Here is a 25,560-nt window from a genome sequence, read left to right on the forward strand (position 1 = left end):
ACCTCTAAAATGCCTTAGCTGATGTACTTACTCCATTAATGCTAATGGAGATGCTCCATTCTCACTCAGTTATCCCGTTATCATAGGAATGCCTTTTAGTTGTAAAGTCTTTGGTTGTATATTCTAGTCTCTGCACTTATCCTGAGCCTATTAGTTCATGCTCTTATACCAATGGATGGGATCAAAATGACAGGTAGAGCACAGCAAACGTGTTAAGTAATGCACTGAAGCAAAGCACAAAACAGTGACAAGAAAACTAGGGAAATGAACCACAAAGATTAGGAAAACAACCATATATTTCACATTCAAAGGGCCATGTTAGATGAAAAGCTCTATATATTTCTTAAGGGGAAAAAACTATGACTACTGATGGAGTCAAATCATTGGTTGGCAAAAATCTAAACCCAAAATTTAATCATCAAGTCTGAAACTTGCATATTAAGCTACAAGACTGTAGTAGTTAGAATACATTAAGCACAGGGGTATGAGTGAAGGGTGATGGTGAAAGACCTTTGCTTTTAGGATGAATTTGTTTACATAATAGAAACAAGCACATCTGTGAGCACTAGAATCCAGAAAATCTACAGCAAGCTGTTTTGTAAGTTTTCATAATCCACAGAGATATAAATTACTACACAGTCATTTGCTTTACCACTTGATTTTACTAAGCTATATATGCATGCTCCTGATAAACTGTTCAAATATATACAAACAATGTTAAAAGATAGGCAAAAATTAGGAGTAAAGAAATCAAACCTGACAAAAGGAAAAAGATAACACAGACTGAGTATCATTACAGTCTAAGTTATCTAATGTATAACTAAATTTCCAGTTAAGTTTTTAAAAAAACATTTACATCTAACTTCGGACCAGAAATGGTCTCCCCAAGAAACTGTTCAACCCATCTGGACAATAAGTAGCTGGACTCTATGCTTGGTATACGTTTGCAAGGAAAGACTCTTGATTGAATTTGAACTGTAATACTGCATCAAGATGGAGGAATCCACCAGGGGGGAGGGGTGTGGGGAGGGGTGGGAGGATTCCCAGAGCCTATGAAACTGTCTCATAATGCAAAATAATTAATAAAAAAAACCATTTACAAAATCAACCTAAAGATACTCAAGGGTACTTAAAACAATTTCTGTAAAAACAGAATTAAATGATAAGTTAATGTAGTTGCCAAAAATCTCTGAAATCCTAGCACAGTGACTTTTAAATATGCATATTTTCCATGAACTTTCTGAAGAAGCATCATAGCTAAAAGGCTGCAACTGAAGTGTGAGGAAGCCCATTACGAACTACAATTAGAATGAACAAGGTACTTCCTCCTGTTTTGTTGCAGGCAGGCTTGCCAAAGGGTCAGTAGTCTTGAACCTTTCCCATGCCATATCAGGGTCCTTGCCACCCATTAGTACTAATGGAGCTGCTCTCATTAAAACTGTTAGTTGTCATAAAAAGTTATGAGACAACTAAAGAAAACACAGGCTTTTGTACTAAATCAACTGACCATGGAGGGGTTAAAACACATTGTAGCAAGACAAAAAAACTAGAAAATAAGGACCAGAATTTTATAGATGCATACACGCAATCAGATTGAACACTTTTAATCTTAAATATTTTTCTTTATCACTACCATAAAATAATCATCATTCATATATTCCTTACAAGGAAAGCCAACCAATTGTCATAAAAAGCAAAAGGAGAAAATTTTAAACAAAAATGATTAATTTTTTTAAAGATTGATTTATTTTTACTGCAAAGTCAGATGTACAAAGAGGAGAGACAGAGAGGAAGATCTTCCATCCGATGATTCACTCCACAAGTGACTGCAACGGCTGGAACTGAGCCTATCCAAAGCCAGGAGCCAGGAGCCTCTTCTGGGTCTCCTACACAGCTGCAGGGTCGTTCCAAGGCTTTGGGCCGTCCTCAACTGCTTTCCCAGGCCACAAGCAGAGAGCTAGATGGGAAGTGGAGCTGCCAGGATTAGATCCCATATGGGATCCAGGCGCATTCAAGGCAAGGACTTTAGCCACTAGGCCACCATGCCAGGCCCTAAAAAGATGACTTTCAAGTAGTATTTGAAAATTGAGAAAATATAAAAAAGGATTATTTCTTCTAAACACCTCCAAGTGCAAATATATTTACTAGCACAATTCCATATTGAGACAAAAAACTAAAAATTAAAAATTGAGGATCTAACCATTTTGTATAACAAACAGGTAAAAAACCTGTATGATTTTTACATAGCTTCATAGGAAACTGTTTTCAAAAAGAGAAAAGAATTACCATTTCAGAGAAAATTATTTTGGAAAGAATAGGAAATCACTTAAAAACTTTTTTAAACAAGCACATTTCTTGATACATCTCAAAAAATACTGTGTTATCTAGAAATGATTAAAATGGTAGTACTGCCTTTGAGAAAACTTATTGTCCATTTTCCATAATAATAGGAGAGGCAAATAGATCAATCATTTCAAACAGAAGAACTAAGAAAATGAGAGAACAGTACAAAATGCTGCTTGAAAACATGGAGTATTTAACAAGCTCATAAAGAATTACTAGGTCAGAATCAAAAGGGCATGGATATTCTGTCACTGCAGCTGAGCAATTAGGTCCAGAGGTATCTGTTGATGCTACAGGTACCTGCCAATTTTATATACAATATTTTGTGACAGAATTATGGAACAACATGCTCATGCACTGGATTCAAAGTCTACCTAGCAGGTCTACCGGTGAGATTCTCGCTTCATTTTGTGTTAAAATATAGTCATACAACAAAAGAATGAATCTGTTCCAATATTTAGCCATGAATATTTTAAAGATCTTCATTTAATTAATTTAAATGCCATCAATTACTAAAATTGGATTAAGATGATCAAAGATTGCTATTTATATCAAAAACTTTCACTATTTTAAAGTTCTATTTTTAAATTTATTTATTTATGTTTAAAAATAAATTTGAGCCAAAAATGGGGCTAAGATGTCATTATCAATGAGCAGGAACAGATATAGACCAGAAAAAGAATCCAAAGAACTAAGAATTGGAGTGATCAGAAAAACTTTAACAGAAACAAGTCTACTGGATTTCAGTAAGTCTGACCAAATGAGAAAAGTAAAATATACAGAAACTATTCACTAAGAAAGTATTTACTGAAAGCTTTATAACTGAGTGTATGCTCAATTTTCTCATTAGCTTTCTGATTAGTTATTGAAATAATCAACTAACTTACTCTTTTTAAATATGGCAAATTACGCTCATTAATTTTGATAAACCAATCTTATATTGTGGAATTATCTCAAATGGATTTTAACACAATCATACTGCCTACCAGCTTAATTTTTTACTGAAAACATTTTTGGGGAATATTTTCACAAATTAGAAAGGAGTATGTTTCTCCATTTTTCATGATGTTTTCTTCATTTTTCATCATTAACAAGTCTCAGTATCACAGTGTCCTGATAGCATAAAACTTTTTATTCTCTGCTATGGTCTGACACTGCTTATTCTGAAATACTTTCCCATTCCATAACTGAGGATTACTCAAACATTGAAACCTATTAATAATTTATTCATAATATTTATTTTCCATGAAATTTTTTATGAGCCCTTGTATGCATAGATTTCAAAATCTTTTGTGCCATTATATCACAAACCTTTTGAAATGCCCTCCCCTGATGAGATATCCTGATTCAAGTATGTGGAACAAACAAATACAAGGGGATTCTAATACTTGAAAATGAGGTTTCCTTGTTATAAATTACAGAGACATTAACAAGACAGCACAGAATAGCTGTTTTTTTGAAACCACTATAATCTTAGCACATAACAGGAGAAAAGCAAGCATTTTTCCAAAGATTTCTGAAATACAAAAATACAGTACTGTCAGCATAAAGACTTATTTATTATTTCCCTTTTGAATGAAAAAATATGTAATTTTTCTCCCTTCAACATAGGAATACATTCTTAAGAACATCATATAAGCATTATGATCAATCTTGAAGTATTTCTGTATTTGTTTTACATAAAGCAGTGTGATCTTTGATTCCCTTTCTGTGGTTTACTTTAAATTGTTGTTCTTTTGTGAATAGTTGTGCTTTCTATTACATGCTGTCATTTAGATTCACTCTGTCATCCCTATTATTGGAATTGTTTTGTTGTATACTTCACAATTCAAAAGAATAGTGGTTAAAAGAATACCTTATAATCAGCATAAAGTCTACCAGCCATCATCAAATTAACCCTCAAACACACAAAAAAGAACTCACTTGACAAACATGAGGGGGCCAGCCAGTCCCCTGATATGAAAGAATTTTTGAATGTGCTGGGGACTGACTCAAGTTTTCTTAAGGATTGATACTCTTTCAAGTCAAAAGGATTCAGAAATGTTCAAAGACATACAGGGATGTCAGTGTAGGTAAAAACGAAGCAAATCACAAAGCATCAAGAAGCCACTGTTTAAAACATACAAGCTTCTTTCAAATCTGGCATTGATTAGATACCAAACTTTCATCTAGTTAACAGACTAAAATATTTTAAATTGGATAAGTACAAACTCTCAAATCAAAACAGAAAATAAAGTATTACTTATAAACCATAACAAGTCTAATCACAGATTCTCAATAGCAACATAATAGAATCACAGATTCTCAATGATTTACTTCTTAAGGTTATTCCGTATTTGTGAATGAGGATGGAAGGGGCAGACTGAATACACTTCAGGAGAGACTTGATAATTACTCCACATAATCAAACTCCCCAACACTGTGGAGGTACTCACTTTGGCAGCACTAATTACTGTGGCAGTATAAGACTGAATGTTGTCTCCGCAGGCTCCACCACGGGACTGATGGCATCGAATCAACTGAGGGGAAAAAAGAGAGAACCAGAAAGTCATTCTATTAAACTGTTTAAGTCTACAGGCTATTAGATAGAGCTTATTCACTGTGCATAACGATGGTGGTGGGTGGGAATGTTTGCATGAGTGTATTTCATACAAACAGCTAAAAGCCCTGCTGAGACACTTTTACCCCTTTTTATAATCTACTGGTGCCACTCAGACAGTTTCATGCTCAAATACGGTTTTAATTACAAGATGAATAGTCTTTAAGAATTCATAAACTCTGAAATGGTAGGATTTGGGGTCTGGCAGCCTTTCCACAAATAAGTTTTAAAAACATAATCAAAGCACGTAAACATGACTTCCAAACACTAAAATATTTGACATGCTAGCAAATTGGATGTTTTGTCTTTTCAATTCCTTCACAAAAATTATAAATCAAAAAGTATGTCAAGGATTTTACATGTTTACATTTCTAATTATCAGTAGAAATGTGGCAGAAATTACGCATACTAGTTGACCACTGCACAGGAATTACTTCTTTTACCATCAAGCATAAAAAAAAAGAAATGCTGCCAGAATAATAGGATTTTCATTTTTTCCCCCTATTTCTTACGTCTTTGTATCTTTACACTATTGGAGTGTTAACCTTGTGAATGTAAAGTGGAAGGAAAATATACCACTACAATAATTAGGGGGGAAACAGTGAGGATTAGGGAGGAAATACTGGAGAGCAGAGGGAGGAACCCCTACATTTCTAAATGAAATACACAAAATCAAATCACTTTATAGAAATTAATACAATAAATAAATCCAATGGCTGGTGCTGAGCCTATCCAAAGCCAGGAGCCAGGAGCTTCCTCCAGGTCTCCCATGCAAGTGCAGGGTCCCAGATTTGGGCCATCCTCAACTGCTTTCCCAGGCCCCAAGCAGGCAGCTGGATGGGCAGCAGGGCTGCTAGGATTAGAACTGGTGACCATATGGGATCATGCCGTGTTCAGGGCAAGGACTTTAACCACTATGCTATCTCGCTGAGCCCAACAAATCCTTTTTTTCAAAATGAAATATTCTTATTCTTACGTCCTATACATAAATCAACCTGTGAATTTCCAAAGTTAATTGCTACTATGATAACGTGAGTCCTTCATACACTAAACTACAAAGCAATTAAATTTTCTACTGCTATTACACTTACCATATTTGGGAAAACACAATTAGCCAGGTTAGTATGTTTGCATTTTTAAAAAATGAGACTAAAAAGAATTTTCAAAAAGCAACCAACTATAACAGGTTTTAAAAGTCCCTGGAACTCACATACCCAAACATAAAAGAACTGCATCTCACAAAATGTCAAAACAAAAACGCATTACATAATCTAAACCCAGGCCCTCTGGTGAAGATTAACTTGTAATCCTTTTATTCTTAAACAAAAATTTTATTCATTATGGACATCACTATATTTTAAGCCATGAAAATAATATTAATACATTATTACAGAATGTAAAACACTTAAAACTCTGACATGCACAATCGATTTTTTTAGGCAATATCTGTTATACCTACACTGTATTGCTTGTTAAGTAGATTTTAAGATGGACAGTGACAAATTTTCTAAATGAAAAGTGCTGGGCAAATGCGGTTTTTCACATAGATGAAAACAATTAATCTGAAAAGTGATCTTTTTGGCTAATCAAAAGGATCTGTCCCTCACTCATTCACACAAATCCACACTTAGTTATAAAAATCATCCCTCTGCTGCCTCCTGCTGCGTGAGTAAAGAAAAGCAATGTTTTGAAAGACTATTTCCTGCTTCAAATAATTACAACATCCAAGTTCAAATATGCAAAAGTAAACAACATGCCTTCCCTTTTGTTTCAATAAGTTGCATAAATATCTTTAACACAAACTATGCCAGTTTTAAACCTTGACAAAGATGAATATTCATCTTAAACATGAATAGAAATACTCTCTATTATAAAACTATCAAACAGACAAACTTCCTGGAAATATTTAAAATATTTGAGCAGCATGCCAAAGAACAAATATACTATTATTAAATATTAAAATATATGAATATTTAACTAAACAAACTGCAAAGGAAGATATGTATCCAATCATACATGAAATAAAACTATCACTTAAATGAAGGTAAAGAAAGGAGAAGATCAAAGAAAAAGAAATTAAAATAATCTAAGAATATTGCATATGACTATAAACCTTTAGTTTAAAAGCATTGATGGGGCCTGTCAGCGTGGCCTAGTGGCTAAAGTTCTCGCCCTGAATGCGCCTGGATCCCATATGGGCGCTGGTTGTAATCCCAGTAGCTTCACTTCCCATCCAGCTCCCTGCTTGTGGCCTGGGAAGGCAGTAGAGGACGGCCCAAAGCCTTGGGACCCTGCACCCGCATAGGAGACCTGGAGGAGGTTCCTGGCTCCTGGCTTTTGATCGGTGCAGCATCATCCATTGCGGTCACTTAGGGAGTGAATCATTGGATGGAAGATATTCCTATCTGTCTCCCCTCCTCTATGTATGTCTAACTTTACAATACAAATAAATAAATCCTTTTTAAAAAAACATTGATAATGTGACATGATAGCAAAACAGCAGCAACAACAAAAACCTGACAAGTAATTCCATGGTTTGCTTTTTGTTTTTAATATGTGGCAAAATTAAACAAATGAACCCATGAGCAGATGCCAGGGCCTATTATGTAAGAAAACAAACCCATGAACATGGAATGCATAATTTTTTTAAAAGATGTATTTATTTTTATTACAAAGTCAGATACACAGAGAGGAGGACAGACAGAGAGGAAGATCTTCCGTCCGATGATTCACTCCCCAAGTGACTGCAACAGCTGGTGCTGCACCGATCAAAAGCCGGGAACCAGGAACCTCCTCCGGGTCTCCCACTCAGGTGCAGGGTCCCAAAGCATTGAGCTTTGCTCTACTGCTTTCCCAGGCCACAAGCAGGGAGCTGGATGGGAAGTGGAGCTGCCAGGATTAGAACCAGCGCCCATATGGGATCCCGGAGCATTCAAGACGAGGACTTTAGCCACTAGGCCACGCCACCAGGCCTGGAATGCATAATTTTTAACTATGTATGGCATCATATGTAGGCATACAAGGGAACATATATGTATATGTGCCACGTGTTATGTATGAATATGTAAGTTTGTGCACCTTTATCTCCCAGTTCTTCTACTGACAGGGTCTAGAAGCAATAATCTATACACCCCTGGTGAAATGAGTACACCTACCAGACTAAGATTACTCCCTAATACCACTCACTGTTCACTAAAAAGTACCAGTAGGAATGCCAGAAAATGTTAAGGCTAGGGTAAATGTAAAGATATGTGAATCTAGACATTTTCTCATGCCAGCAAGCAAGGAAACAGGTTTTACAGATTTTGTTGTCGTTTTTTTAAAGATTTATTTATTCTTATTGGAAAGGCAGATTTATAGGGAGGAGAGAGAGAAGAGGAAAGATATTCCATCTGCTGGTTCACTCCCCAAGGGGCTTCAATGACTGAAGCACATGGGTGCAGGGTCCCAAGCTCTTGGGCCATCCTTGACTGCTTTCCTAGGCCATAAGCAGTGAACTGGAAGGGAAGTAGAACAGCTGGGATATTGATGCACACAAGGTGAGGACTTTAGCCACTAAGCTACTGCGCCAGACCCATTATTGGTTTTTTTTTTTTAATGATTAGGGTATTCTACAAGGTCATAGGAACCAGCAGTAAGGGGCTTCTATTGTTTGCCTTCAAGATATTTTGAAAACCATAATAATTAAAGATAGTAATAAAGAATAAATGAAAATAAAATTGATGAGTCTGTATCAAAAAAGATAAATGTAAAGAAAGAAAAAAGCAGAATGTTGTTGCTCATAATATTTATCAAACAAATAAAAAATTAAAATCATTGTAACTTTTAAACTTAAATGAACAAAGAGAATTATACTCTTTATAAGTATCAATAATGCAAAATATTATGGACTATTCTATATTTAGACAAACACAATACAGCAAAATGTACTCCTTATCCTAGACCAGATCACCGTATGCCACTGCAGAAAATTCTACAAATGCCATTACATATTTAATTCAATTCTGAAATTATACACTCAGTTCAAAGAACAAAACAGACTTATAGTATTAGCTCTTACAGATAAATTATTTAAAGAAACTTATGCAGAAATATTTCTAGGTGGTGGAACCACTATTTCACTGGGAAACTCCTTGTGGCTGTCACTACACTGCCTGGTCTCTTCATACAACAGCAGATATAACTGACATGCTCTTCAAAGGCAAGACAAGCAGTACACAAGCAGGCTAAAATTCTTCCCAGCGAAAACATGGCATCACCGACCCAACCAAATAGCTGCCTACATCTGAAAATAGTTCTACAAAAGCCATGTGACAATTCATACATCTTCTTGGAAGCACACAAGAGAAAAGCAATACGAATGTAAGCAGGAACAGATACTATGTCACCACATTTAACTGTACGCCTCTTGTCTTGTTTGAAAAGAGTAATTAGAAAAAGACTATTTATAAGATGTACTGCAAAACCAAAACAACAAGCAGGAATATTCAATAAGAAACATAAAAGTATTGAATTGTTTCAGATAAAATATTGGGTACAAAATTGAGGAGTTTATTTAGAAAATTAATCTGTTGGGCCTGGCACAGTGGCCTAGTGGCAAAAGTCCCCACCTTGCACATGCCCAGGATCCCATATGTATACCAGTTTGTGCTGTGGCAGGCCGAATTCCTTTCTAGCTCCCTGCTTGTGGCCTGGGAAGGCAGTCAAGGAAGGCCCAAAGCCTTATGACCCTGCACCCACGTGGGAGACCTGAAAGAGACTCAAGGCTCCTGGCTTCAGATCGGCTATTGTGGCCACTTGGGGAGTGAATCAACACATGAAATCAAATGTCTCTCCTCCTCTCTGTATATCTGACTTCCCAATAAAAATAAATAAAATCTTTAAAAAATAATAAACTGTTATTAGTTCCTTGATTTTGCACATTCCAAGAGAGATTTACTAGCCCTGTAACTTCATCAAACATTCACTGTGCTTACCAACTCCTGATTCCGTCAAGAAGTATTTTGTATTATTTCACATTGCCAACATACAACTAGGCACTCAGAAAAATGATACCAAAATTATTATTCTTTGAAGTCTATAATATTTTTAAGTTGTCATCATTCAGTCACACACATCTTTTCCAAGAAGTCTGAAAAGCATTGCACTTTTTAAAATATATCTTTTGTATGAAACTGTACATCAATCAAACCCTTAATATAAATTATGTTTTCACTTACTATATACTAATAAGATAAATACAAAATCCATAAAATCATGCATATATGTGAATTAATCATTTAAAAACAGCTGAGTCCTTCGCTAAGACATACTGGCTGACACACACAATCAATTAAATCTACACCCCAGGTTTCTAGACCACCAATGAAGAGAGAAAATTTTATCTTTACAGAGCCTGATGTTTTAATATCTCTATGAAGGAAATACCAACACTTTAATATAACATTACTAAATAATTCTCCCTATATGAAACTAACCTCAGAAAATTAAGATTTATAGAATTGATACATAACAACTCTTAAAAAGGAGTTAAATAATGGATTGAAAAATTGAAATCAAGTGAAAGACAACCAACAAGTAAAAAAAATCATTCCTGATAATCACCAGAACAGTTTTTAAATTTATTAGGAAAAACCCTTCAGCATTTACTCCAGAATAAATAATCGAAACATGGACCATATTTTACCTTGTTTTCTGCATAAGCAAGCCAGCGACTCCCAAGAGCAATAGGATTCATATTCGGTCCTGGGCAAGGGTAACAACCTAAAAAATTTCAAATGGCAATATTGAGAAATTTCTTCATAACTTTCTATTAGTATATCACATGTTGATTTCAGAAAAACAGAAAAATCAAATCAATGCATTTTTTCCAAAAGCATGAAGTTTCCTTAATTAGTCATTCTTATAATATGTAGATTACATGGTTTTTTTTCTCATCTACTTAACCTCATTTTGTTGTTGACTCTGTTCCAAATTAAACAAATCTTGGATGAACTTGTGAAATCTGCATTTTATACAGCTTTACCTGGCATTTTGTTAAGTTGTCCCTGAACAACAGGTTAAAGCATTAAGTGCAAAGGATGAATAAACAAATCAGACATATAAGAGTTCTTCAAAGTGAAATTAAAAAGTAAGTAAAAAAAAACTTGTCTATTTACTTGCTTGAAAGGAAGAGAAACAGAAAGAGAAATTGAGCTATCTGCCATCTGCTGGTTTACTCTCCAGTGACATCAACAGCTAGATGTATGCCGGAGTGAAAACAGGAGTCAGAACTACATCATCTGGGTCTCCATGAGGGTAACATGGGCACAGTTACTTGGACCATCTTGTGCTGCCTTTCCAAGAGCATTAACAGAAAACTACACTGGAAGCACAGAAGCCAGGACTCAAATAGGTATTCTGATAATGCTTTGGAGCTTTCAAAAGCAGTGGATTAATAGGCAGCTACACCAAAGTGCTGATCCCAAAGCAACCAGTTCTGAAATTAACAGTTTTGTTTTTGTTTTGTTGTTGTTGTTGCTGTTTTTGGTTGTTTGTTGTTGTTGTTGTTGTTTGGAAAGCCAGATATACTGAGAGGAGGAGAGACAGAGAGGAAGATCTTCCATCCGATGATTCACTCCACAGGTGAATGCAACGGCCAGTACTGCACCAATCCGAAGCCAGGAGCCAGGAACTTCCTCCAGGTCTCCTACATAGGTGCAGGGTCCCAAGGCTTTGGATCGTCCTCGACTGCTTTCCCAGGCCACAAGCAGGGAGCTGGATGGGAAGTGGAGCTCCCGGGATTAGATCCCATTTGGGATCCAGGCGCATTCAAGGTGAAGACTTTAGAGGCTAGGACACCGTGCCAGGCCCCATGCAGTTTTTTTCAAAGTACCAATTTTCTTTTTAGAAACTGCTTTCCGCAAGAAGCACGATAGGGAACAGCCCAGAACAGGCCATGGAAAGATACCCACTGCCACACATTTGGCACGGGTTGGGGGCAGACCAGGCTGAACCAGTTCACATCACACGCTGGCGAATCTGAGCACCAAAACAGCATGTGGGTCGGGCTAGGTATGGTCACAACACATACCAGTGCACATTATGGAATGCCAAGGTGAGGTGACCTGTACCAGATGTGGCCACAGCACCCAACAGCACATATGAGAACCAGGGAGGGAGGGGGCTGAGCGGGCAGGGAAATATGGGCTCCCCTGCTGGACAACCACTCGCACTGGAGAGCCTGAGCTGGGATGGGGGCAGACCAGACTAGGCAGGGCTACAACATCTGTGGGCCTCATGTGAGTTAGATCAGGGAAAAGCCAGGCTGGGCTGATTCTTCCTACTGCTGCAAGCATAAAATAGAGTGGATGAGGGTTGTTTAGGCTTAGCTGCAACATCAGATGTCAGATGCTGGCATTGGGGCTAATTCTGTCAAGTTAAACTCCAGAACCACCTGGAGAGTGCATGATCCGGGAGTGGGAATGGCCTACAAGAGAAATAGTGGGCACCTCCCTGTTGGGTTACCACTCCCATTGAAGAGCATGAAAACCAGGATTGGGGCAGACCTGGCTAGACAGAATGGCACCCACCAGCACACGTGTATGGGCTGGATAGTAGGGCAGGTTAGGTTGAACTAGGCTTCAATGTCCATTGACACGTATGAGAGCTGAAGGGGACATGAGATAGACTGTATTAGCCTGCTGCACATAATGGCAAGCATGGGAACCAGGACAGGGGGCGGGCCTGGTGGAGGTTATTGTGGGTCACCCCAACTACGCTGCAGGTCACACTGGTTTATGTGAGGGCCGAGTGTGTGCTGGGCAGAATCAGGCTGGACTGCAACACCCATCAAGTGGAAGACAGGGCTGGAAACAGAATCGATCCAGTAATTGCAACCACCAGCTGATTAGGGCGATGGACTGTACCAGGCCCTGTATTTGCCAAGCACACACAAGAATCTGGTCTGGGAAAATCTCGTTCAAAGTTTTTTTTGGATTGCCCCAATCGAACTGCCGGAAGCAGAACCCTAACCAGGAAGTAGTGCAGGTTCCATAGTCTGCCATGGAGTGCAAGTGCCAGAGCTGAGCCTCCAAAGAGGCTCAGATGGAGCAGTGGAGAGTATAACCAGGAGTACATGGAGGATATAGCAGTGCATAGGAACCTGCAGAGGATACCTGGCACCACAACAGAGGACAGAACGAATCAATCAATTACCCCAGCCATATGTTGGCAGTGAAAAATTGGGCAAATGGAGACTCTAAGATGGACTATGTCAATCAGTGGATTCTTCAACGACCTCATCGAGCTTGGCATGGTGAGACTGGCAGCAATGCATAACTGTTGAACTATCAAAACCACTTGAGCAAGACCCTCGGAGCATGCCCCACATCAGGGATCTGGGATGGGTGGGAGACTGGGTGGGGTTTCTCCCTTTATCTACCCTTTTATCCCAGATACAGGGGGAAAATGTAGGAATAATAGTCTTATCCACTTTCCTGTAGCCCTTGCACCTTTGTGCCCTAATTAACTATGTAAAGATTGTCAAAAATACAGAAAAAAAAACCTGCCTGCATATTTAAAAGGAAATCACGATGTCATGCTGGCTAACATTAAAGGGAAGTACCTAAACACAGAGCTAGTGGGTAAGCTTTCTAAGTGTACCGCAAAAGAAATACACTGGAAGAAAACATGGTCCTATGTATTTATGTTAAGCACTCAGTTTCACCCTTCTAACTTTCAGTTTCAGCTAGTAACAATACACTGAGCAATGATGAATATGTATTGTTCATTATTTTCTAACTCTCTGAAACTGATTTACAATATGCAAAATCACCAGTTGCTGTCTATTTTGTTCACCACTGCATCTCCATTTCCTTGAATAATACATGAAAAATACCAGACACTAAATAAATGCAAAACCATACTGCACACAAGGAAACTCTGTCACCTGGATAAACAGTTATCTATTTATAGCCATTTTCAAATTTCCTTACCTGTATATTCCTCCCTAAATTCAGAACACATTTATGAGTAGCATTTGGTTATTACAACATCTGTGTCACAAACACTATGCTCACAAACACTAAAGAGCCACACAATCAGTTCAGCACTGGGAAGCAGCCAGATAAGCCACCCCACCTGTGATGCAGGCATCCCTCTGAGCACCAAATTGAGTAGCAAACTCTTCACTTTCAACACAAAACCCTGCCAATGCCCCAGAGAGCAAAGGAAGATGGCCTAAGGATCTGGGCCCCTGCCACCCACATTGAAAGCACTGATAATTTTCCTACCTTCAGCCTGGCCCAATATACCATGAATTTCAGAGTGATGTCATCCCATCACTCAAGGGATGAAAAAGTTACAAATATTTCACTGAACACAAATTTGGTCTTACCATAAAATGTAAAGATCTAATTTCTTAGTTTAAAAAAGATCTTGCATACTCAAGCCACTTTAAATTTATTTCTAGTAGTTACACTGGTAGTCCATCATTAATATGTGTGTATTTGTATATATACACACACTATATATACACATTTATACACACACATATATATATACTATACTAAGTAGTGATATACTACAATAAGATTCCTAAGAGTAATTTTTTTCCTTGAAAGTAACCACAGTTCTTTAATGGGTTTAAAAATGTGTACTGAACACTTCTATAGACTCTCTGGAGACTTCATATCTAACTTTCAATTTACGGCCATTGACAATGACTGGTAATGACATCCATCAGTCTTTATCTTTTGTTTTCCTAATCATACCTGGGTTTTAGATTTCCACATCAGACAACTGCTCAAAGCTGCTTTTATATACAACTACAAAGGTGTCTCCTTTCTCATCATATTGGATGTGATCCATTACCAGCTCTCTATCAGTTCTTTTGACTGTTCCCTCCACTCACTGATGTAAGTTCCCATTATGTTTGCTCTGATGGACAGAGTTATCTTCATTTACTTCACAGTCCCTTCACTATTTATTACAACTTGCTCAAAAAAGAATTTCTTACACAAGAGCCCTACAAAGATAAATGTTTGCATGATCAAAAAACAACACTCTAATTAAAAGATCTTGTCATTCAACTTAGGGTCTGATTCTACATCTTTTTTCTTTTTTAAGATTTATTTTGTTTTTACTGCAAAGTCAGATATACACAGAGGAGAGACAGAGAGGAAGATATTCTGTACGTTGATTCACTCCCCAAGTGGCTGCAACGGGCCGGTGCTGCGCTGATCTGAAGCCGGGAACCAGGAACCTCTTCCGGGTCTCCCACGCGGGTGCAGGGTCCCAAGTCTTTGGGCCATCCTCAACTGCTTTCCCAGGCCACAAGCAGGGAGCTGGATGGGAAGTGGAGCTGCCAGGATTAGAACCGGCACCCATATGGGATCCCGGGGTGTTCAAGGCGAGGACTTTAGCCACTAGGCCACGCCGCCGGGCCCGAAACATATTTTTAAACTCCTGAAGTTATCACTAGAAATGCATATTTTTAATAATACACAAAAAATATATATAGTCTCTACAAGATAAATATCTACCTGTTGAACTCTCTTTGCATACTACTACAACTGACTTTATAACTTCTCATGTATTACAAAACAAAACTGACACAACTGAGAAATGTGATACCACTTTCAACATACAGTCTAGCAAATTTTAATGTTTAAAGAGGGGTTATATCATCAAATCTATTTTGCATCAAATACACTATATTTGAATATTTTCCTAATTTAACAGTCATTTAAGGAAGCAAGATATTTTTCTTTGCTTAAATAACAACTACAAAACCAAGGTAACTATGTTCCTATCACCAATACAGACCAATATAGATGAAGTTCAAAATTAAACTTGAAAACTAACAGAAATGGCTAATCTCTAATAATGAGCAGCAAAATGCTACTGCTGACATGGAAGGCTAAATGCTAAGGAAAGTCTAACATCTCAAAAAGTTACTATTCCCACAGTGTTCCACTTCACTGCTCTATACGCACATAACTGGAAGAAAAACTCATATATGGGGCTAGTATTTTGGCATAGTGGGTAAAATCACCACAGTCATACCAGTAATCCGTATGGGCAATGGTTTAAGTCTAGGCTACTCCACTTCTAATCCAGCTCCCTGCTATTGTGCCTGTGAAAGAGGCAGAAGAAAGCCGAACTACTCAGAATCCTGGACCTATGAGGCAGACTGGAAAGAAGCTCCTAGCTCCTGGCTTCAGCCTGTCCAACTCAGGCTACTGTGAACATTGGGGAATAAACTATCAAATGGAAGATCTCTGTCTCTCTTTCTTTCTATAACTCTGACTTTCAAAAAAAATAAAAGAAATCCTTAAAAAAGAAAGTCATATGTAGCTTTTTAGATAGGTTCAATTTCCCAAATTCTTATAATGACTAAGTGCGATGTAATACATGAATGCATTACAGCTACACAACCTAAAGAAAGATAGAATACACACAAGTGGGATGAAACCTGTCTGGTTCTTCAGAGCCTACAAAATGGAAAGCAAAGTATAAGGTGTACTATATTACATAGAGTACAAAATATAGTAATTAATGTATGTAATATTATGAGAGTACTTCAAAAAGTTCATGGAATGATAAAATTAGGATGCTGATTTATGGCAGAAAATTTTAGGAAATGCATAGTTTTTCCTAGCACAGATTTCCCACAAAATTTCTCAAAATATATACAGGTCAAAACAAGTCTTCACTACAACAAAAATATTTTCATTCCCTTTGCCATATATTTTTATATTAATTACAACAACAAAGTTTTTTTTAAATGAATGATTTCTACTATTTAGTTTTTAACATACAGATTGTAGGTAAAGAGCTGACTTTTGGACAGTACTAAAGTTATGGAGGTAGGCATAATACGAAAGAAAAGAAAGATTTAAATTCTTCTGACATCCAAACCCCTCAAATAGGATAATGTAGTTTCAACTATAGAAAGATAATTTTGAAATATTAATTAATTGCTTTCAAAGTTTCAACTCTTCCAATATCATAACAGCCACACAAAAATAATTTAACCACACCCACTCAACCAACATTTAAGAACAAACTACAACAATGCAAAACAAAGACTATTCAGTAATACCAACAAAATGCAGTGAAAAAATGAAAATGCATATCATAAAATCATACAAATGAGAATCATTAAGAATTCACCAAGAGGGCCTGGCAGCATGGCCTAGCAGCTAAAGTCCTTGCCTTGAAAGCCCCGGGATCCCATATAGGCGCCGGTTCTAATCCCAGCAGCTCCACTTCCCATCCAGCTCCCTGCTTGTGGCCTGAGAAAGCAGTTGAGGACGGCCCAATGCAATGGGACACTGCACCCGCGTGGGAGACCTGGAAGAGGTTCCTGGTTCCCGGCATCAGATCGGCGCGTACCGGCCCGTTGCAGCTCACTTGGGGTAGTAAATCATCGGACAGAAGATCTTCCTCTCTGTCTCTCCTCCTCTCTGTATATCTGGCTTTGTAACAAAAAATAAAATTAATCTTAAAAAAAAAAAAGAATTCACCAAGAGAATCATAAAGATCATGATTAATAAAAACCCATGAAATGCTGATGTCATAATAACAAATAGTTTACTGACTGTAACATTTAAGTAGCATAAACCCAAATGAACATGACAGGAAATAAAGCAATTTGGTACATACTTGTAACAAAAAATTTTTTTGTGAAAGTGCAGCTATCAAAGGCAGCGATTTTCTCCTGCAAGACTACGACAAGGATCCTAAAATCGTAGGAAAGAGTAAAAAAGAAAAAAGTAAATATGATTATCTGTGAATTTAGACATATAAGTTAAATTACCTACATTTACAAATAAACACCTCTCATAATATTCATGCTAGAAATATGTGCCTCCCAAAATATAAAAATAAAACAATGCAATCCTTTATATAAACAAAATAGAGATGACTAGAAGAAAAACAAAACAAGTAGCTCCCACTTCACAATTTTAAAGTTTTATTTTTCTTTCTTCATAGATTGAACACATTCACAATAGGAACGGATCAATAAACATAAACTCCATCCTCAGAAGTATTTTTTCAGTGATGCTCAAAGTCACGAAATGAAATATAAAATGAATTTACATTGTCACATACAAATGTTCACTGAATATCCCAAAATAGATTAAAGCAATCTAAGAAAAACAGGGATTCCATATAAATGATTCATTTGTTATTGACTCAATATATGAAAAGCTATAATAATTTACACCAACAGGGCCCGGCGGCGTGGCCTAGCGGCTGGGGTCCTAGCCTTGGGGGCCCCGGGATCCCATGTGGGCTCCGGTTCTGGTCCCTGCGGCTCCATTTCCCATCCAGCTCCCTGCTTGTGTCCTGGGAAGGCAGTTGAGGACGGCCCAAAGCTTTGGGACCCTGCGTCCGCGTGGGAGACCCGGAGGAGGTTCCTGGTCCCGGCGTCGGACTGGCGCATGCCGGCCCGTTGCGGCTCACTTGGGGAGTAAATCATCGGATGAGGATCTTCCTCTCTGTCTCTCCTCCTCTGTGTATATCCGGCTTTCCAATAACAATAAAATCTTTAAACAACAACAACAAAAAATTATAATTTACACCAACGGTACTTTTGCAGATGCAAAGATCTATAAGTAACTACTAAAATCATTGAGAAACCTACGCCCTTATAATATATTTACACTCGGAGGGTATTAATGTTAATTGAAAAAAAAACAAGTAACAAGTTTTGATTATTACTAAATAATTAACATACTATACTCCACACCAGATGCTAATAATGGATGGGAGGAAGGCATATGTACTTATAGTAGGTATGCTTTAATCATTTTGTTCATTCATTAAAACGCAAAAATTTGCTTTGCTAATGACTAGCAATTCCAATGTATCTATACTATCCTAATGAGTAACAGTTCTAATGTATGTACATTATTCTGCCCTAATGCTTTTTTTTTCTATTTTGGGTAAATCTACAAAAAATTTTTTCTCAGGGGGTGGGAGTTTAGGGGGGGAAGCCCAGACCATATGGAATTGTAGCATAAAATTCAAAACCAAAAATGCTTTGAAAATTTTTTTCTTGATTTGCTAACCAGGTTACTAAATAACAATTTTCTATATGTGTTTACATACCTTTTAGTAGTGTTACGTTATAAAAGGAGATTAGAAACATCAACAAGCCCCCTTTCCATTTTCTTATTAAAACAGAGATCAAATGCATTTCCCCTATATGATACTTCATTTAAAGACTCACTTATTGTATCATTATAGAAGTAGTAATGTCAGATTCATAAATAGGTTTGTACTGTTCCTTTATAAGCTACTTTAGACACAAAATATCTGAAAATAAAGCAGGAAAAATAAAAGAAAGCATACACCCCATCATTAAGAGTAAATAGAACCAAACAAATGGCATGGCACATGCTATTTAAGTTTAGGGAATGTCTGTCCTAACTTACAGAGAGTTTTTGCTTTTGTTTATATAATGGGGCGTTCACTTTAGTGAGCTCATTACTCAGATTTTGAGTCTTTGGTGTGCTCTTAACTCCAGAGTACTTTAAATTACTATTTCCCTACACAAAATGAGCTGTTCTTCTCCACATGCCATCAAGCATTCCTCTTAACCTTTAGTCTTCACCTAACAGACTAGGATGTATTAGGGAGTTTTGATATTTATTTATCCTCCACAGTGTTTCTCAGGGCCATGAACTTGGAAACTCATTATTTCTTCAAATAACTGAAGAAATTATTCCTCTTGAGTCTTCTGATACTATCCAACACACAGGTAGCGCTCTGATCACTTTCTTTTCATTAATTTTCTAGCCTCATCTTTTCAAACTGTATAATTTCTACTGTTCTGACTTGCAATCATAGTTCTCCATTTAATTTTTCATTCAATACATCCAAAATGTGTCCGGTGATTTCCTTTTACTTTTCTCTTCCCCATTTCAGTTGGAATGGGGTCTTCTGGGTTGCACTATACAGTCATTAAAACCTTTTCTTCTAAAAGTATACTCACTTTCTTAGACCTAAAGCTTAATGACAAAAAGAAAGTAGTTCTGTTTTTATGGCTTTGTGTATCTGAGTTGCTGAGCATTTCTACTTTAAGTTATTATGTCCAGTCCATACTCAAGGTGGGAAAAACTAAATTCTGGTTGGACTATACGGTAGGAAAGAAACTTATACTACTAAAAATCTACCACAATCACTTTAGTTGAATTTCTACTGAAATTAGTAAATTACTGATATTCTCTATATATGTTCTCTCTTGCCTCTGTGCTTTACTGCATCAGCATGGAGCTTTCTCATCTAAAGTAGGTCTGGGTATAGATGAGGTTCCATGGGAATAAATTCCCAAATGAAGAGATACAGTTACTCACATTCTTCAAATTGTGAATTAAAAATTCAAATTATCTGTACCCCTAGGCCTAGTATGGTTGCACGGCAAACTAATCCTCTACCGGCTGGCACCAGTATCCCACCAATCTGTTTCCCAGCTGCTCCACTTTTCATCTAGCTCCCTGCTTACAGTCTAGGAAAGCATCGGAAGATGGCCCAAGTCCTTGGACACTGCACTCATGTGGAAGACCCAGAAGAAGTTATAGCTACCAGCTTCAGATCAGCTTAGCTGTGGCCAATGCAGCCATTTGGGGAGTGCTTAAATGGATGGAAGATATCTCTCTCTCTCTCTCTCTTTTAGATGGAAGATATCTTCTCTCTCTGTGAAATTGGCCTTTCAAATAAAAATAAATTAACGTCAAAAAATTATATGTACCCTCCCACTCATATAATAAAGAAAAACACAATGGTAGGACCAGCACTACATGGAAACAGTATCTTCGACAATTAGGATGAAGAAGCAATCAATCTTGGAGTCAATGTTGCCCTTGCTTTCTCTATACCTTTCTTTTATTGTATTAACTCACTTGGAAAAACATTCTCCTTAAAACTATCTGCCACACCACCAGCACAGGTTTGAGGGCCACGTCATTTCCCTGCTCACTTTGCAAGATATTTCTGACTCATTAGTGCTTTCATCAACTACAGTTCTAATGCCTTACTGACCCTCTGTCTTCTATGAGTGAGTCATTATTGCCCTGTCTGCACCAATAAATCTGCAACAGATTGCCCTTTCATCTACCCTAAGCTTCAGCCACATCATCTTTGAACAGGTTCATGTATGAACTAGGGGAAAGGTTCAAATTACAAGGCCACGCGTGATAGCCTAGTGGTTAAAACTGTCACCTTGCATCTGCCAGGATCCCATAGAGGCTTCAGTTCGTAACCTGGCTGCTCCACTTACCTTCTAGCTTCCTGCTTACGACCTGGAAAAACAGTGGAAGATAGTCTAAAGACTTGGGACCCCGCACTTGCGTGGGGAGACCCAGAAGTTCCTGGCTCCTAGCTTTGAATTGGCTTATCTCTGGCTGTTGTGGCCACTTGGGGAGTGAATCAGCAGACAGAAGATCTTTCTCTGTTTCTCCTTCTCACTGTGTAACTGCCTTTCTAATAAAAATAAATAAACCTTTTTTAAAAATGTTCAAATTATACTATTCACTAGCATATGAACTAAGCGTGAGCTACAGATGATTTTACATGCTACTTTTATTGATTGGTTTTCTCTTTGGGAATGAGGAACAACTGATAAAGATAGCTATAGTTACCAATAAGTAACAAGAAACTCTTGTTTACTAAGCCCTCAGTCAAGGAACTCATAAGTAATTTGGTACTAGCTCTTGAATGATACAAAATAATCATGCTAATTTACTCAAACTGAATAAACATTTTAAACATGTTTTGTTTTTTAATTTGTGCCATATTTCTGCACATATAATGCCAAGAAACTATGAAATAAAATTATCCCTGTAGTCTTCCTTGTGAAATGTGTTCCAGCTTCCTTTTGCTATTTATGCTATGTAATCTAGTTTCTAGATTACATGTATATATATAATCTTCAGAATCTACCTATTCAACAATATCGTCTCATTTTAGCCAATGTTTCAAGAGTAATTAAAACATATCAGCTATATATTGAGAATTTCTTATTTTTGTAATTTTTGTAATTTTCTACTTAAACAACTCTTTCCATTACTAATATTAGAACATATATTCTCATGTTTCCATTTGTATGAATCTCCAAAGCAATTCTTCAAAATAAAATCAAATATTCATTTCATTTAAATTTATTCAACTGGAAGAGAGAGACACACAGAGACCTATGATTCACTCCCTAAACTGCCACAATAGCAAGGGCTAGGCCAGGAAAAAAACCAGGAACAAAGACCTTCTTCTGGGTTTCTCATGTGAGCACAGGAGCCCACATCTTATGCTTTTCCAGTTGCATTAGCAGGTAACTAGATCAGAGAGGAGCAGCCAAGGACTCAAACCAGAACCAGCATGAAATGCCAGGTTCACACATGGTAGCTTTATCTGCCACACACCATGTCAGCACCAGTGAAATAAAATTTAAGGGGGAGGAAGAAATCTGGGCCCTGTTTTAGTCCCAATATGAAGTATTATGGAACATAAATATATTAAAGCATTTTGTTTACAAACATGTTTTTTTCAAACTTTACACTGAATTTTTTTCTGTATTTTACTTTTTTTAAATTATTATCATTATATGGTACAGTTCCACAGGCCCTGGGATTTCCCTTATCCCAGCCCCAATTCCCTCCACTCACACTGCGTTATCCAATATCATTACTATAATATAGTTCTTCTTACAGAGTCATGCGTTTATCATTGCAGGCATTGACAATGTCAGAGAGTCCAGCATTCTATTGTCAAGATATAGTTAACAGTTTCATTGGGAATCCATCTTTAGTCTGGAAGTAGAGATGCATACTGCATTGTATCCTCACATCTGGATATGACAGTCCCCATTACACAGTTACTATACATCCCCTTAGATGAAAAGCCACAATACAAAATCAACAACAGGAAGAAAAACAGAAATTTACAATGCCATGAAATTAAGTAATGCTACAGAATGACTAATGTGTCGCTGAAGAAGTGAAAAAGAAAATCAAGAACCTTCTTGAAGAAAATGATGCTACTGTATGATCTATGATTCAGTGGAGAATTCAATCGGAAGAAAGTGTTTTGAAGAGATGAAACCAACAAAAAAAATCAAAATCCATGAGATTTAGTTTCCGCTGATCTTTGTTGGTGAAATGTGTCTCCTGCAGGCAACAGATACATGAGTTTTGTTTTTTAATCCAGTCTACTAATCTATGATGCTTGATTGATGAGTTTAAGCCATTTACATTCAGGGTTAATACAAATAGGTGGTAATTTGGTTCTGTCATTTTAGCAATGGGTTGTTCATTGATTTAGTCTTCTGTTGTTATTTTACTGGAATGTTCTTCGCATTTGCCTTTGGTTTTGGTGGGCGCTACTCCTTTTCTCTGTCAAGAGAACATCTTTACATATCATTTGAAAGGCATATTCTTTTAACTTTTCATTACTGGGGAAAATTTTTATTTCATTGTCAAAGACAAAGGAGAGTTTTGCTGGATACGTTATCCTGGGCCGACAACGTTTTGCTTTTAGAATCTGGAATATGTCGCTCCATTCTCTTCTGGCCTATATTCACACTGGTTGCAGTCTCCTGATCACTTCTGTCCCCAGCCCCATCTCATATGCAAACCAACGGATGACGCAGTTCAGCCTAACCCTGCCAACCACACACTTGACCCTCATGCATACCAGCAAGAACTGCAGCCTAGTCAGAGCAACCCCATTAACCCCCACCAGACCCACCCCCAGCCCTAGTTCCTGAACATGCGGGTACCTGCAGCAGACTGGTCCAGTCCATCACACACCCCAATTGGCTCTCGTGTACACCAATGCATGTAACAGCCTAGCTCAGCCCAACCAACCCCACTATCCATCCCACACTTACAGCAGTGAGTGCTAGGGCCTGTCCAGCTAGGCCCACCCCTAGCACTGGTTCTCATGCTCACTGCTGGGAGCCATAGTTCATTAGAGAGGTACTCACAGATTCCCTATAAGGCCCACTCCCAAGCCCCGGGTCTTACACTTTCCAGGTAGTACTGCAGCCTGGTCTGATAGGACTTACATCAGCTCCGGCAGTTACCAGTCGACAGTACATCAAAGCCAGACCTGTCAGTACTTATTTTGGCTCTTGCATGCAACAGTGTGTGTGGTGGCCTGGCCTAGCTCAACCCTCTCCAAAACTCAGCTTACTTGCACGCCATTCTCTTGTGGCTTGTAGAGTTTCCTGTGAGAGGTTTCCCGTGAATTTAACTGGCATTCCTTTACATGTCAGTTATTTTTTTTCACATGAACATTTAAGGATCTTTTCTTTATGTTTGATTGAAGAGAGCCTGATTATCAGGTGTCATAGTGAAGATCGCTTTTGGTCAGTGCTCTTGGGAGTTCTGTGCCCCTCCTGGATGTTGTTTCCCAATTCTTTCTCTTGACTAGAGAAATTTTCCCTTATTATTTCATTAACTACATTTTTAAAACCAACTTCTGGGACTCCCATAACTCATATCTTCGGCCTTTTAATAGTGTCTTTCAATTCTTAAATGTTTTTTTTCCTGATCCAGCTCTGCTTCCAGATTTTTGTTTGTTTCCCCCTGGTGACAGGAAATATCTTCCAATACTGAGATTCTTTCTTCTCCCTCTTTCATTCAGTTTTGGAGACTCTCCACTTTACTTTTAATTTGTTCCACTGTATTCTTCATTTCTGATATATCAGCTTTCATTCGATTCATTTCCAGTGTGACATATTCCTTAAATTCCTTGAACGCCTGCTTTACGTGCTTCTCATTGTTGATTTTTTTTTCTTTTTTTTTAATTACGTTGCATTATGTGACACAGTTTCATAGGCTCTGGGATTCCCCCATCCCCTCCCCGTGCCCTCCGCCCATGGTGGATTCCTCCACCTTGTTGCAGTATTACAGTTCAAATTAAGTTGAGATTCTTTCGCTGCAAATGTATACCAAGCACAGAGTCCAGCATCTTATTGTCCAGCTAAATTCAACAGTTTCTTGGGGAGACCATCTCTGGTCTGAGGCAGAGCTGGCAGAATACCATTCCGATCAATTAGAAGCCCCAGCACAAGATCAACAACAATTTACAATATTATGGAATTAATTGACATGGTATTGAGTAATCAATATCTTATAACAGTGCAAGTTCTTAACTGTTTTATAGCAAGTGTTTTGAATTCTGCATCCCCCATTTTTTCAATGTCTTCTTCAGTTAACTCTGAGGTTGGCAACAGCTTTTGCTCCTTTACAGGGAAGTCTTCAGTAATACTCATTATGCCTTTGTCTCTTCTTTTACTCTTGGTCACTCTACTTCTGGTTAGCTGATTCTTCTCCTTGGGGGCAGGTTTTTAAGCTGTGCCACCCACAGGTCTACAGTTCAATTTTACTTATTACAGTTGGTAAATGGCTCTTTGTTTGCAGTCACTTGTGCCACTCCCTCCAGCAAGTTCCAGGTCTGTATTCTTACGTTAGATTTTCACCATGGTCTCCACAGCCCCAGTGCCTGGCTCGCCAGTCTCCACCTCCTGTGATACCGTGCTGAGGCTGCACCATTGTCTGTGCAACCTCTCTCCCACTTTCTTTTGCAGCAGGTCCCAGATTAGGAAGATACCAGGTATCCTCTATGTT

The 25,560-nt window shown here is 37.8% G+C and overlaps 1 protein-coding gene across 6 annotated transcripts in view; it reads right to left on the reverse strand.

Annotated features, from left to right (window-relative positions):
* BCAS3 (BCAS3 microtubule associated cell migration factor) overlaps window positions 1–25,560 on the reverse strand; it is a 546,677-nt gene that overhangs the window by 400,624 nt on the left and 120,493 nt on the right. For all 6 annotated transcript variants that reach the window (XM_058675591.1, XM_058675590.1, XM_058675592.1 and 3 more), the window contains 3 exons: window positions 17,591–17,667; window positions 10,629–10,705; window positions 4,779–4,862 (listed from right to left, as the gene is read on the reverse strand). In XM_058675591.1, the coding sequence (XP_058531574.1) occupies window positions 4,779–4,862; window positions 10,629–10,705; window positions 17,591–17,667 (238 nt within the window). The remainder of the gene's footprint in view (window positions 1–4,778; window positions 4,863–10,628; window positions 10,706–17,590; window positions 17,668–25,560) is intronic.

Source organism: Ochotona princeps, chromosome 17 (genome assembly GCF_030435755.1).
Source record: "Ochotona princeps isolate mOchPri1 chromosome 17, mOchPri1.hap1, whole genome shotgun sequence".
Taxonomy (NCBI): Eukaryota; Metazoa; Chordata; class Mammalia; order Lagomorpha; family Ochotonidae; genus Ochotona; species Ochotona princeps.